The sequence below is a fragment of the Cannabis sativa genome, chromosome 9, assembly GCF_029168945.1.
Source record: "Cannabis sativa cultivar Pink pepper isolate KNU-18-1 chromosome 9, ASM2916894v1, whole genome shotgun sequence".
Taxonomy (NCBI): Eukaryota; Viridiplantae; Streptophyta; class Magnoliopsida; order Rosales; family Cannabaceae; genus Cannabis; species Cannabis sativa.
The window spans coordinates 56,477,765-56,490,537 of NC_083609.1; the positions used below are offsets into that span (position 1 = coordinate 56,477,765).

General features: G+C 27.8%; 1 protein-coding gene across 2 annotated transcripts; it reads right to left on the reverse strand.

The window, feature by feature from the left end:
* Positions 1–5,071: 5,071 nt before the first annotated feature.
* On the reverse strand, positions 5,072–9,175 carry LOC115721900 (transmembrane 9 superfamily member 2). 2 transcript variants are annotated; one of them, XM_030651003.2, is made up of 8 exons: positions 9,025–9,175; positions 8,750–8,934; positions 8,615–8,655; positions 7,475–8,063; positions 7,229–7,369; positions 6,428–6,584; positions 5,801–6,318; positions 5,072–5,368 (listed from the first exon to the last, which is right to left on the reverse strand). In XM_030651003.2, the coding sequence occupies exons 2-8, from the start codon at positions 8,902–8,904 to the stop codon at positions 5,140–5,142; spliced, it is 1,830 nt and encodes a 609-aa protein (XP_030506863.2). In that variant the 5' UTR covers positions 8,905–8,934; positions 9,025–9,175; the 3' UTR covers positions 5,072–5,139. The 2 variants fall into 2 exon arrangements, with proteins under 2 accessions (XP_030506863.2, XP_030506864.2); XM_030651004.2 differs by lacking the exon at positions 5,072–5,368 and adding an exon at positions 5,478–5,657 and having other exon boundaries at positions 9,025–9,174.
* Between the last annotated feature and the right edge of the window lie 3,598 nt (positions 9,176–12,773).

The window sequence follows — 12,773 nt, forward strand, 5'->3', positions numbered from 1 at the left end:
CTCTCTTATGTTGTTATGCAAAATCTCTCTCAACTCAACTGATCTCTCTTCCACTCAACTACAGGACACACAGCAATGGCTATTGAGCCTTAGAATAATTACACCTATAGTCTAACACTTCTTGAACAAGATCATGCTAAAATAATTGAATCTGTTTATTGATATGAAAGTGTCTTACAATATATTGTGTCAAATGAATTAGGGTATAGACTTGTACAAAGCCTTCGACTCAGCTCACTAATAGACATAACGGTCTCTAACCTCTAGTCATAACACTTAATTAGTACATTGGTATACTAAATAATATTACAAATCTCCACCTATACTTCCAAATGTACCTAAGCACACAACAACAACAACAAAAAAAATTACAGATAGCAAATCACAAACCATAACTATTTTGTGTCTAAATTTAGCAGCAAGGAAGTGAGCATGTCTAAAGGATTGTCTTATGTTTAATTATTTTTTAATGAACTTATAGACCATTATTAGATGTTATAACAAGTTTGTTATCTAAATTTTTAGGAGTTTCCTTAATCCATGTTTGTCGGATGACCAATATGCCTGCACATAGATTAATTGATGGATGAATATCTTGTTTGGTTGGACAATTTCCTATTACGTCTTTGGAATGTTTAGTTTCATTGTTTAATAGGTTGTTGGATATTATTTTTTTAAGTTCAATCTAAAACACTCATTTTCCATCTTGCACCACTGACACATTGCCCAAAACATAATGGAATTTGATCAGGGACGGACCCACAAGTAACAATGTGGGGGCTAAAGTCTCCACTAACAAAAATATTGCCTTAATTTTTTTAATTTGATAATTATAGACCAAAATAATAGAAAAACCTCCCATAAAATTAAATAAAACTAGTAAAAATGATTATAATATATGTATAAATATTTTTTAATGATAAATAAGCCCCTACAAAGTAAAAATTTTGGGTCGAATCCTTTGAATTTGATGATGATGATGATTAGAGAAGCGACTATGCTAATGATCTTCGTGACTTGTTCCACCGTTGTTTTCAGGTGGCTTTGGCTTTGTAGTTGTTCCGGGCGATGCGGCCGCTACCGGTTTTAATGATGAAGACTCATGATTTTTGTTGTCAGAGATCAGACGCTTATGACAACGAGAGAAAAAAAATCAAAGATTTAATTTTGTTTATTATTTCAGGAAAATAATTTTTGAATCATTTGTTAATCAACAAAGATCCATGGTTGGTGCTGTGTCTTTGTGTTAGATTTGAGCTTCATTAAAGTTTAAGAGGTGATACTTCTAATGTTATATACATATAAGAAGTGATACTACGCAGAAGATTGTCTTATTTCCAATATATTTGTATTTCTAATTCTTGCTTTGGTTTGTCCCTTCTGCAATTCCATAAGGAAATTCACTTCTGTATTCACTTTACAGTTCTGGTTTTTTCATTCAATAAATATCTTTTATTTAGAAAAAAAAAATAATTTAAAATATACAAAAAAAATGGACCGATGAAATTTCACCATGTGCGTATACAGTAAGCCAAAAGACTACATAATAAAATGATTGTAGAGATTGAGAAATTTAGACATAACTTTTTCAGATTAGGAATTTGACCGTGCCAAACTTTAAAGTTTAGCGAGTTTAGCCGCAATCAAATTACCATAATAAAATATGAGAGTTTGAGTATTTTTGTCACAAATTTTAAATTTTGAGCATTTAATAGCAACAAATGGAACAAAATAAATATTTTGCTGCAAATTTTTCTTTTTTGAATAATACATTTTATTTTGCAAAAATACGTGGGTTGGGCTTCTACTCAGATTTGCCCCCATCCGTGTGCTAGCGTTGGCACCAAACAGAGGTCTGGAGACAACCGAACCTCCATTATCGCCGTTTTCCGAGCTGCGCCAGTCGAGTCTCCGTTGCAAGCATCCGGAGGTTAGCTTCTCCGACCCTTCCCCAAACCCTCGCAGGTAGTGTCAAAATTGTTTGGTGAATTTTGCTGTTTTACCTCAAACCATATTCCATTAAGAACTTTTGGTATGGTTCTCATTGAAAATAGTCTAAGGGCATATCTGTAGCATTATTTTTGGAATGACAAATCTGTAGCTAATCTCTCCCTCTTCTACACTTGTTGTGTTTTTTATTGCACAAATACAGTTTCTTTAGCAACTATACGGTTTGTTCCTCTTCTCCACTTTGTCGACAGAGAAAAAAGAACCAGAGCTCGAGAAAAGGTTGGCTTATCGACCAAACAGCATACCCGCCTCTCTTGTCGGCAATGTCTTTCCTTCTCTGGCGTCTCCTTTTAGCTCCGGTGACTTTCAGTCTTCATTACATTGAACACAAAGTGGATGTTGTTTCTTTATGTCAATATTGCAACAAGTTGTATCGGTACCTGTTTGAGGCAAGGCTCATCTATCGAGATGAGGGAGTCCGACAATTTCTGCTTCAAGGAAAAAGGAAAGTCTCAGATTTAGGGATTTTGGAAACAGAAAAAACGTATAAATTAATATAAAAATGTTAATAAAATGTATTTATGAAAAAAAAAAAAAAGTTTTATAAAGGTGGAAAACACAAATTAAAAGCGTAAAAACGTGAAAAAATTAGGAAACTAGCCTGTAATGGGTAAATTCCCTATCTTTTTTTAGGGGAAATATATATATCATATCCTTATAGGATTAGGTATTCTGTTTTTATATAAATAATACATTAGTTCTTTTAATCAATACACGCAAAACCTAAGAGTACTTCCAAGATAGCAAATAGGTTCTCTTCTTCCAAAATTTAGTCACTTAATTATTAAACTTACAACACCATGAACACCCCTACCATTTACAACATGACTGTAGATCTAGATTTAGATTCACCAAATGATTTTTTACTATCAAACTCTTTGGCCCAACTAAACAATAACTTCTTAGTTTTTAAACTAAATTTTTGTCATCAATTGTTACCTTTTGGAGACATTACTCAAAGAGTACGTAAAAGAATATCAACTTCTCGTACTTCATATTTTTATGATCCTTTCAACTTCATTAGACGTATTCTACTTGAACTTGGCGTGACAGATTCAACAATTTTATTTTCTTTTACCAATGAAATAGAAACTAGTCTCATCAATATTCTCAACGATCCTCCATTTGCAGCTTCTAAAATCGTTTTTATTAATATTTTTATTATTGCCACAAGTATTCCAGAACAAGAAGAAGAATCGAATATCATTGATATTACTTTTAGGGAAGCACTTAATGCTATTCCAAATGTTCCTGCAACACATGAATCCATTAAAAAACTCAAAGAATTGAATGAGGACGATGATGATTTATTAGTCTCTTTGAGTACCGACAATAATTGTACCATTTGCCAAGAAAATTTATTGTTTGAAGATTGGAAAATCGTAGAGATGCCATGTTCTCATCTTTTTCACAAGAATTGTATTGTTTCTTGGCTAAAAATTAATCATTTGTGCCCTTTATGTCGCTACTCGATGCCTACTTCCAACAACGTTGCTGCCGCTGAAAATTAATATTGTTGTCAACACACCAACAGTACCACTACCTTGTCTTGATTTTATGAACACTCATATCCTATCTATATATATATATATAAATATATATATATATATAAATATATATATAAAGGAGAGATATGAGGTAGTGACATGTCACTCTAAGATCTCTTCAATTAGCATTATTTGTTCTCTCTTTAATTTTTAGTTTTTAAATTTTTTATTAGTTTTGTAACTCCAAAATTTATATTTAAAAATTTATATTATTATCAATCTAAAGCGTTCACAATTTACATTTAAAATAATCAATCTATATATATTATTTTTGTGCCAGAGAATTTCAATATTAATTAGTATATATTTTATAATTTTTTGCAAATAATAATCAATATCATTAAAAAAATCAATGTTAATTAATATATTATCATTCTCTTCATATATAGCATAGAATAATTTTTTCTTATATACTCACAATAAATATAAGAATTGCAATAAATGATGAATCTCATAATTAAAGGTCATATTTGCAACATGTCTCTTCGTATATGAGTCTCTCTTCTATCATTTCTTAGCATATTCTATCACAAGGAAAATTGTCGATAAATAATTAAATTAATTGTATATTTCTGATTAATATAACTTTAGGATTTTTAATTTTTGTATATCAATGATGTTGGGTTTCATATTATTATCAATGATCTTTATAAGTTTCATAAAATTTTATGATTTTAAATCTTACAAATTTAAATTTTGACTAACACAATTACTAAAATTAATTAATTATCATTAAATAAAATATCACCGCACGCGAAGTGCAGTTTATTTCATAGTTAAGTATATATTACTTATTTGATGCTCCTATGTGTAAAAGTAGAAGACTTGTTGGCTTTGTGGTTGCGGTGGATTCTGCACTTTTCAGATTAAATTGGAAAATTTAAAATTTACTTATGCGGATTAGATATGAATTGACATATAAAAATAACTTATCTAATCCAATACACATATTTATATATAATTAATATTTTAATGTAAAAAATAATAATTTAAAAATTTAATACATATGATATAAATTCATATCATAATTATAATATGTAAATTTCTTATCCTATTTTCCTTATTATTGTAAATGACTGTTAATAAATAATAATATGGAAAATTTTCAAAGAAAAAAATACATATGATATAAATGTATTTAAAAAACAATAAATCAAATATTATATTGCATTCTTATTTATAGCAAAATATAACCTAGAATAAAATTAAAATTTTGTTTTTCTTCATCTTTTTTTGAATTTGTTATTTTATTTATTTATTTGAATTGGTTGTGTAAGATACAAAATAATAATAATTTATTTTATTTTATTATTAGTTATGTGAAAAAAAAATATTTTTTAATAAATGTTAAATAATTCAATATTAAAAAGTAACAATAAAAAATAACCGATCCAATCTGTAAATTTTTCGAATTTGATTGTATCCAAAATATGAAATTTGAATAAAATAGTACGAATTAAATTGAATCAATACCCCGAATACCTAATACACTATCAATTTATCTCACCAAAATACATAATAATAATAGTAATAATAATAAAAAGATGTAATACAATTATCTCATCTCATGTCATCAGCTATATCAAGTTTTTATGTAATGAAGAGAATGGTAAATTTGGCGAAGAAAGAGATAAGAGGCTAAGAAACCAACACTACCAAACATCAAGAAAAGGGCATAGCAAATGCAAGCCATGTATCCAAAGAAGAATGAGAGTTGTAAGGAACCTGACATATCTGATCTCTTATACAATAAGTAATGTATGCAAAACCCATAAACATACAATCCAATTGATCCACCATACACAAATGACCTGAATCAAAAATGCACAAACTTTATTATTATTATTAACTTACTAAACAAAATTGATTCTTTTCAATTTCATTTCATTTCAATACCTCTAACCAAACACAGCCCACTACCTCTCTAAACTCAAATGCTTTCATTGTTCAGAATATATTCCCACAAATTGTAAATAAATCATACTTATAGTCTAGTAATTTCCCCCATCCAACCAAATAAGAATCCTTCTGAACAAGAAATTATTTCACTGAAACATATAATCATTTTTATCAATGGATATAAAATAATCCTCTCAGTTCCTGCAAGAGATGAGTAGCTCATGTTCTTATATATGGCGGACAATGTTATCCAATAGTCACATTATAGGGTCCATAATTTGAACATGCCAAACAACTATAAAATAGCTAAAATTAATAACCTCAAAAGAAATTTAAGTACATACCTCCACCACCATTTGTGATCTTTAGAAACAATCTTGCAACAAATCAAGCCCACATTGATTAAAGCAGTGATGATTAGAAGAAGAATGAAGGTTACAAACAGAAACTTGTACTGAGTGTAATTCTCATAACCCCACAAGCTATAAACCACAGACGAAAGCTCAACGCAAATCGCACTAAAAGGAAATATCCCAGCCAATGCCATCTGAGGAAGATAACACATGAACCGCGGTACCTTTAGAATTTTTCGACTGGCTTTTACCCCAGTTAATGAAGCTTTTAGCTCATCCTTGTTATTTTGGGATTGAGCTTGAACCTCAGTTTGGGAACTTTTTCCAATAAATCCACCCAAAAGATACAATGGGGTAGCAAAGAACATCCAAACAAGAACAAACTTTATGATTGTGTTTAAAGGAAGAGCTATAGATGCCTTGTAAGTAGAGGCTATTGAGTTAAGAAGGCAAAATGTAAAGAGAAGAGGTCCAGTAAAAAGGCATCCTGTTAGGAGTAAATTCCTCAACTGTCATAATAACAAATCAAAAATATTGGAAAAGGAATCAGTACACAGAATCATACTCGTAAAAATCACCATTGTGTAGATCAAGAACAACACACATCACATCACATACCCAGTTTGTTCCTCCAAAATAACAGTAAACTGAAGTTGCAGTGTATCCAGCAACACTAGAAGTTATTGTGTATGTAATTATCAATGCAGTCAATAAGGGTACTCGGTTGTACGGATAAAACATACCAATTACCCCAAGTATGAGAATGACCATGGTACTTGAAATGCATTGCCAAGAACATTGAAACAGAGTCATATTAGCTTACCCAAAGAGAAAAAATCCTGTTAGTAAAAAGTTAGTACTTTTCATAAAAAAAAATGGCCCAACTATGACATTTGTAGAGACTAGAGAGTATTGCTCTCTGAACTTTTTTCTATTGCAAAAATTCCCCCAAACTATAAATCATTGCAAATACTACCCTTCAGTTACATTTCGCTCATTTTTTTTAAAACAATTTTCCTACGTGGCTATGAGTCACATGTATAGTTGCAATACAAGAGTCTATTTAACAACTTTAAGTTACTCGAAATTCAGTTTATTTGCATTAAACATAAAAACATTAGCTCTAATAATGTATGTATATATTCTCATAATCTATCATTATATTGCTATTTATGCATTTACTGTATGTCTGGACTCTTAAATTAGGCTAGATTAACGCTATGTTAGTACTACATTAAAAATTTATTTAAAAAAATGAGCAGAATGTAACAAAAAGAGATATTTACAACAATTTTCACAATAAACAAAATTTCAAGAGGCAAAATTCTACAATTGTCATAGTTTGAGGAGAACAAATCCTATTTATTCAAAAGTTTAAGTTGATAGCTCAATAGACTAGAAGAATCTTTAGGTACTTACAGTGTAAACAATTGAGTACCAGAACCAAGTGCTGCAGCAAGCAATGACTTGTGAGCTGGTAATGTAAATACATCATCTAGAATACACTTCCATCTTCTTTCATGTTGGTAATTGTTATTCAATTCTTTATAATGCAACCTCCTATTGTAGTCATCATTTATGAAAAACAAAAATACATAAAGGAAAAAACAAAAACAAGAAACAGATCATAAGATTAATATATAGCTAAGGATTAACAATGCTTACTCAGAAAAATCCTTCTTAAGAGCATGAAAGTAAAGTTTCAGAAGGATACCAATCGCGACGATTAGTGATTCGCATGTATTTATAATTGCAAACCAATTGAACTCGATGTGATTGCGCCGTGATGGAGCAACTAAGTACTTCTCCATTCTCTTGTCAAATGCAGTGTCAACTTCCTTCCAATATACATTGTAAACAAAGTCTACACACTTTTCCTTGTCCTCAGTTATGTCTTTTCCTAATCCGGGGATGAATTGAATCTTGATTTCGATTACTCGGTCCTTGTTGAAAAGAATTTCAAATTGAATGTATGTGTGAAGTATAAATGTGTAGTTATCCATATCAGTAATAATGCCTCTGTTGTAACTCTCTCCTATAGATTCCAAGATTGGCAAGTCATCATAGTACATTTGGAAGTAGTAATTTCTTTTGATTGCTTCTCTAAACTGAGAAACTTCTTCCTTTGTTAAGGTTTTGGAACAAGCAATTTCAAGCCTTTTTTCAACTAAAAACTCAAGTTCATATGGAGCCTTGATGAGATTATCTCCACTCAACAACTCACTCAAAGTTCGATTTTTCTTCTTGAAATTATCTGCCATTATAATATACCAAAAAACGTAATAAAAGTTCCAAATAAAAAATGCAAAAATATATTAAGAGAAAGGATTATAAGTGGCATGAATATTCAATATTTGTTAAACTCTCTCTATTTTCTTAAGCACAAATAACCAAATGTTGATAAATAGTGACTTCTTTACTAATGCTCAATTAGTTCTGTTAAATATTAACTAAGGCATGCTCCTCATTGGTCTAACCAATCAATTTAGACCAATAAGGAGTTGACAATTGTCACACGAGTCGGGCATTTAATAGAGCATCAATAAAAGAGAAATGTTAAAGATTATTGGTGTAATTATATCTCGAATTCCACACATTTTAATTTAATAACTTACGAACACAATTAGTACCCAATAGCAATACTCGTAATAAAACAACTGTTTTATGAACATTGAGCATTAAAGCCATAAAAAATCAAGATTTTTGAGTATAGAATTGCAACAAAATACATACATTAGGGTATTTATGCAACCATTTTTCCCTAAGAGGAAAATAAAAAGTTGAGGAGTGAAAAGAAAAAAGAACCTGGTTGACAGAATGGTAGATCAAAATAGCTGTATGATTCACTGACAGAGAAGCAGAAATTAATAAAAAAAGGAAAAATCACCCAATCCAAACTGAAAAATCCCATATACAAGAATGAATGATTTTAGAGATTACCTGGGATTTTGATAGGGACCAACTTTATTAACATATAAAGGAACAGGATCTCCAGCTTTATAGCTGTGATTTTCAGTATCAGATCTCACTAGGCTTCCACTTCCACAACATATTAGAACACAGATAATAATAATAATAAGCAGAAACTTCACCATTTTTTTGCTTCAGTATTCAATATAAGAACCCTTCATTACAAAAAAAAAAAAAAAAATCAAATGAGGTACAATGCAAATGAAAATGGAAGAGGGGAGAGAGAAAGAGAAAAAGGATATAACCTTGAGATGGTGAAAATGTAAGAAAGAATCTTGATCCATGTCTGGATTTTCAGTGATGCGTTGACTTTTTGAGTGGGATTTGACTTTTATTTTGAGAGAGAGAGAGAGAGAAGATTCCAAATTTGCAGTGAGATTGAATCAAAGGAAAGAACTGAATCAACAGAAATTGGCATTTGGCGCCATGGTGTAACAGGATAGCTAACGTTTTGGGCTTTATGGGTGGTCAATTTGGGCTTTGTCACGAGGCCCAACAATATCATTCATAGTCCATTGTTTGCGCTGTAAATACAGGCCGAACATACGATATGTAAGCATAAATTAACTCAAAAATACAATACACAAGTCCAAAAAGTGAATATTAAAAACCCTATAATTTAATAAGGGAAATTTACATGGTATACTAATTTTTACTATTTTTTTACAAAAATACTGCAAGACGGTATTTTTGACTTTTTTACTGTGTGTTTTATAAGTTTCATACTGCAGTATACTGTGTTAAGTTTTCACTGGTGTTCTACTGGTGTTTTACTAGTGTTCTACTGTTGTTTTGAGTTGTTCTGCTTTGTATTTTAGTGGTGTTTTATAAAAATACAGTATTTTTGAAAAAATTTCCGTGTGACAGTATTTTTGTAAAAATTAACCCAAATTCCAGTATTTTTGTAAATTTCCCTTTAATAATTATAATAATAGCATATATATTTTCAATCATAAATAAATTAAAATAATAATAAAACTTAAAATATTATAATTCTATAATTAAAATTATTAAAAAATATAAAATAATATATTAATTTATTTATAGAGTGTGATGTGTGATATATAAATTAAAAATAATTTTTTTAAATGTATTCTATGTTTTCAAATTATTAAATTTAAAAACTATTCAAATGTTCTTTTACTATTTTGCTGTAAGATTCCCAATCAATTTAATTTTCTAAAATTCAAAAATATTAATTACATTATAGCCCATCATATTTTTAAAAATAATTTTTCACATACAAAATTGAAATTGTTGTTTTAAATTACTCTAGGCAAATATCTCATACAAAAATAACAAGGGACATATATTTTCATTTATTTTTGATTTAATAGTATTTAGATAAAAGTCATTTTGCCTCATTTGAAATTTGGTATAGCTTGTAAAGTCACTTTAGAAGTAGTTATTTCCCTTACTTTAGACCTAATTCTTTTACTCCTATGTTATTGGTGTACCTTCCATATTAACCATCCTAATTTTTTTTATTATTTCAAAAATATTTGAAATTTTTATAATTGAAAATTATTCATGATTTGGGTATTTTTTAAAAAATTAATATTATTTGTTAAAAAAAACTTAATATTGAAAAATATATACTTTGATATAATAAACCCAACCATGTTTCCAAATAATAAATAAATGTTGGCAATGCGTACTATCATTTTAAAAATACCAAACACTATAACAATGTGACAATTTAAAAAGAGTTACTAGTTTCTTTATTATATAATAATTATTAAATTAAAATATGTGAAATTCTATATTAATTATATGAATTAATATATAACATTTTATGATAGAATAGAGCTCGGTACTACAAGTATTTTTTAGTATTTTTCTAAATCAAAAGTATTATTGTACAATAATGTTTGGTCACTAATTTAAAACCATAGTAATTAACTGTCTATCACCTAGTACTAGTACATTGATAATCTTAGCAAATTTAGATAAAAGGTGCAAAACGTGAACAAATATTTCCTGGTAAATTTTAGGTCAAATTAAGTAAGTTTTGATTATTACAAATTTAATAATTAATATAGTTAATGTAAAAACAGAAAGACTTTATATTATACTAAAATAACATATTGTGAAATATGTCTCCCTTCAATAAAACCAAAAAAATAAATAAAATGTAGGACCTTTGTTGTTGCTTGATTGATTAAACTTGGCTCCATCATTAACTTTTTGTTTATATCTAATTATTTTTTGGTGACAAATTGTAAAAATAAAAATAAAAATGAAAAATAGTTTGGTGTGATATGGATATAGGTACACCATCACACTTTAATTGCTGGTCAAATATCTTAGTACGTAATAATTAAATAAATAAATAAAAGAAGGAAATTTGTCATAATTTTTCCTAACAAATAATAATATGCTACTTGACATTTTACCTATTTTCTTATAAATTAATTTACATTTTGTAAGTATTATAATATTTTATTTTGTGAACCAACGTACAATTTTTTTTTTTTTTCATTTTTCATTTAATTGTCTTTTAAAAAGTTATTATAAATTGCTTATAAGTAAAGGCACACACACTAGTGAGAGAGTACTAGTTAGGACGCTGCTTTGACTTTTCAGTAAAATTAATCACGTGATTAGCACGGGATTAATGGAATTGGTCAAGTGTTAATATTAAATACAAAATGGACAAAAACCTCAAATTAAGTAAAGTTGTGATTTGTGCATTACTTATTACACATTAATATTATTAATAATAATAACTTAAAATAATAATAATTATAGTAATGCCTTAGGAGAAAAACTTTAAATATTGAAACGTATAATAGGAAAAGTTATTAGGGTCACGTGACTATTCTAGGTGTATGATTATGATTTATGAAGAAGTAAAAGTATATATTACAGCAATCAAAAAAAGATAAAACTATAAATTTTTACTAATATTGAACTAGCTAGCAAAAAAGAAATATAATAATAATAGGTAAATATATCTTATCTTAATTCGATGAGATTCCTTGAAATATATAATAAAAACCATTTACTCCGAATAATTTTCAATTATTATTATCTTAATTATCTACAATTATTTAATATTATTTTTTGTATATTACATACACAAACTACTACAAAGTGAAGTAAATAGATTTATAGATACTATGCTGCTAGGACTAGGAGTGTCATTGTTAATTTAATATTTTAGTTACAATAAAATGTTATCATATAAATTATTATTAATGTTGCTTTCAAAAAAAAAAATTATTATTAATGTAGTTTTGTTATACTATATTTAATTATAATAAATTATAATTTTTGTGACTAATTTTTTAGTGTCAAACTTATTAATAAGTATTAGATAGTCTTACATCACTAATGTGTGAAAAGATAATAGTATATATAAGAAAAATGAGCTAGTACTCTTCCCATGGCCAATTAATTTTGAGATAGAACCTCCTTCATTTTATCCCTAAATTCTAACAATAAATAATATAAACTTAATAATATTTTTCTTAGCAATAGTTTATTTTAGTTTTTTGTTTAATTATTTTTATAAAAATTTATTTTAATTTTAGTCACAAATTTTATTTGATTCAAATTAGATAGTAGTTTTCAATAAGTAAATTTAACAGTAATAATAAGTAAAATTGGCTATTTACAATCAGTGTCTCATTTGCACCCTACCAAACTAAATTATGAGCACATGTTAATATTTTAAAAAATTACTCTTTATATATTTTATAAAATTTTATTGTTCACATTTTTTATATTAATTTCTATAATTAATATAATTTCTCTTATACTTATTTTAAATCATGTATAATTTTTTTTATATTTTTTTTTCTATATAATTCATATAATTTCTTTGTCATATATTTAAAGTATAAGTTAAAGAATACTTTATATATAATTAAAATTATTAGAATAAAGTATGTTTATAAGTTCTTCAACTTCAAATAAAAAGACGATCTCTAATGAATCAGTTGTACTCCAATATATTAGAAGTAAAATAAACTTTATTTTCATAGGAAGA

Coding starts and splice junctions, on each gene's coding strand:
- LOC115721900 (XM_030651003.2), bottom strand. CDS start 8,904: ATGGTGAAGTTTCTGCTTATTATTATTATTATCTGTGTTCTAATATGT. Junction 6,319..6,427: donor ATTTTGGAGGAACAAACTGG/GTATGTGATGTG, acceptor TTATTATGACAG/TTGAGGAATTTACTCCTAAC. Junction 5,369..5,800: donor GATCACAAATGGTGGTGGAG/GTATGTACTTAA, acceptor TTTTTGATTCAG/GTCATTTGTGTATGGTGGAT.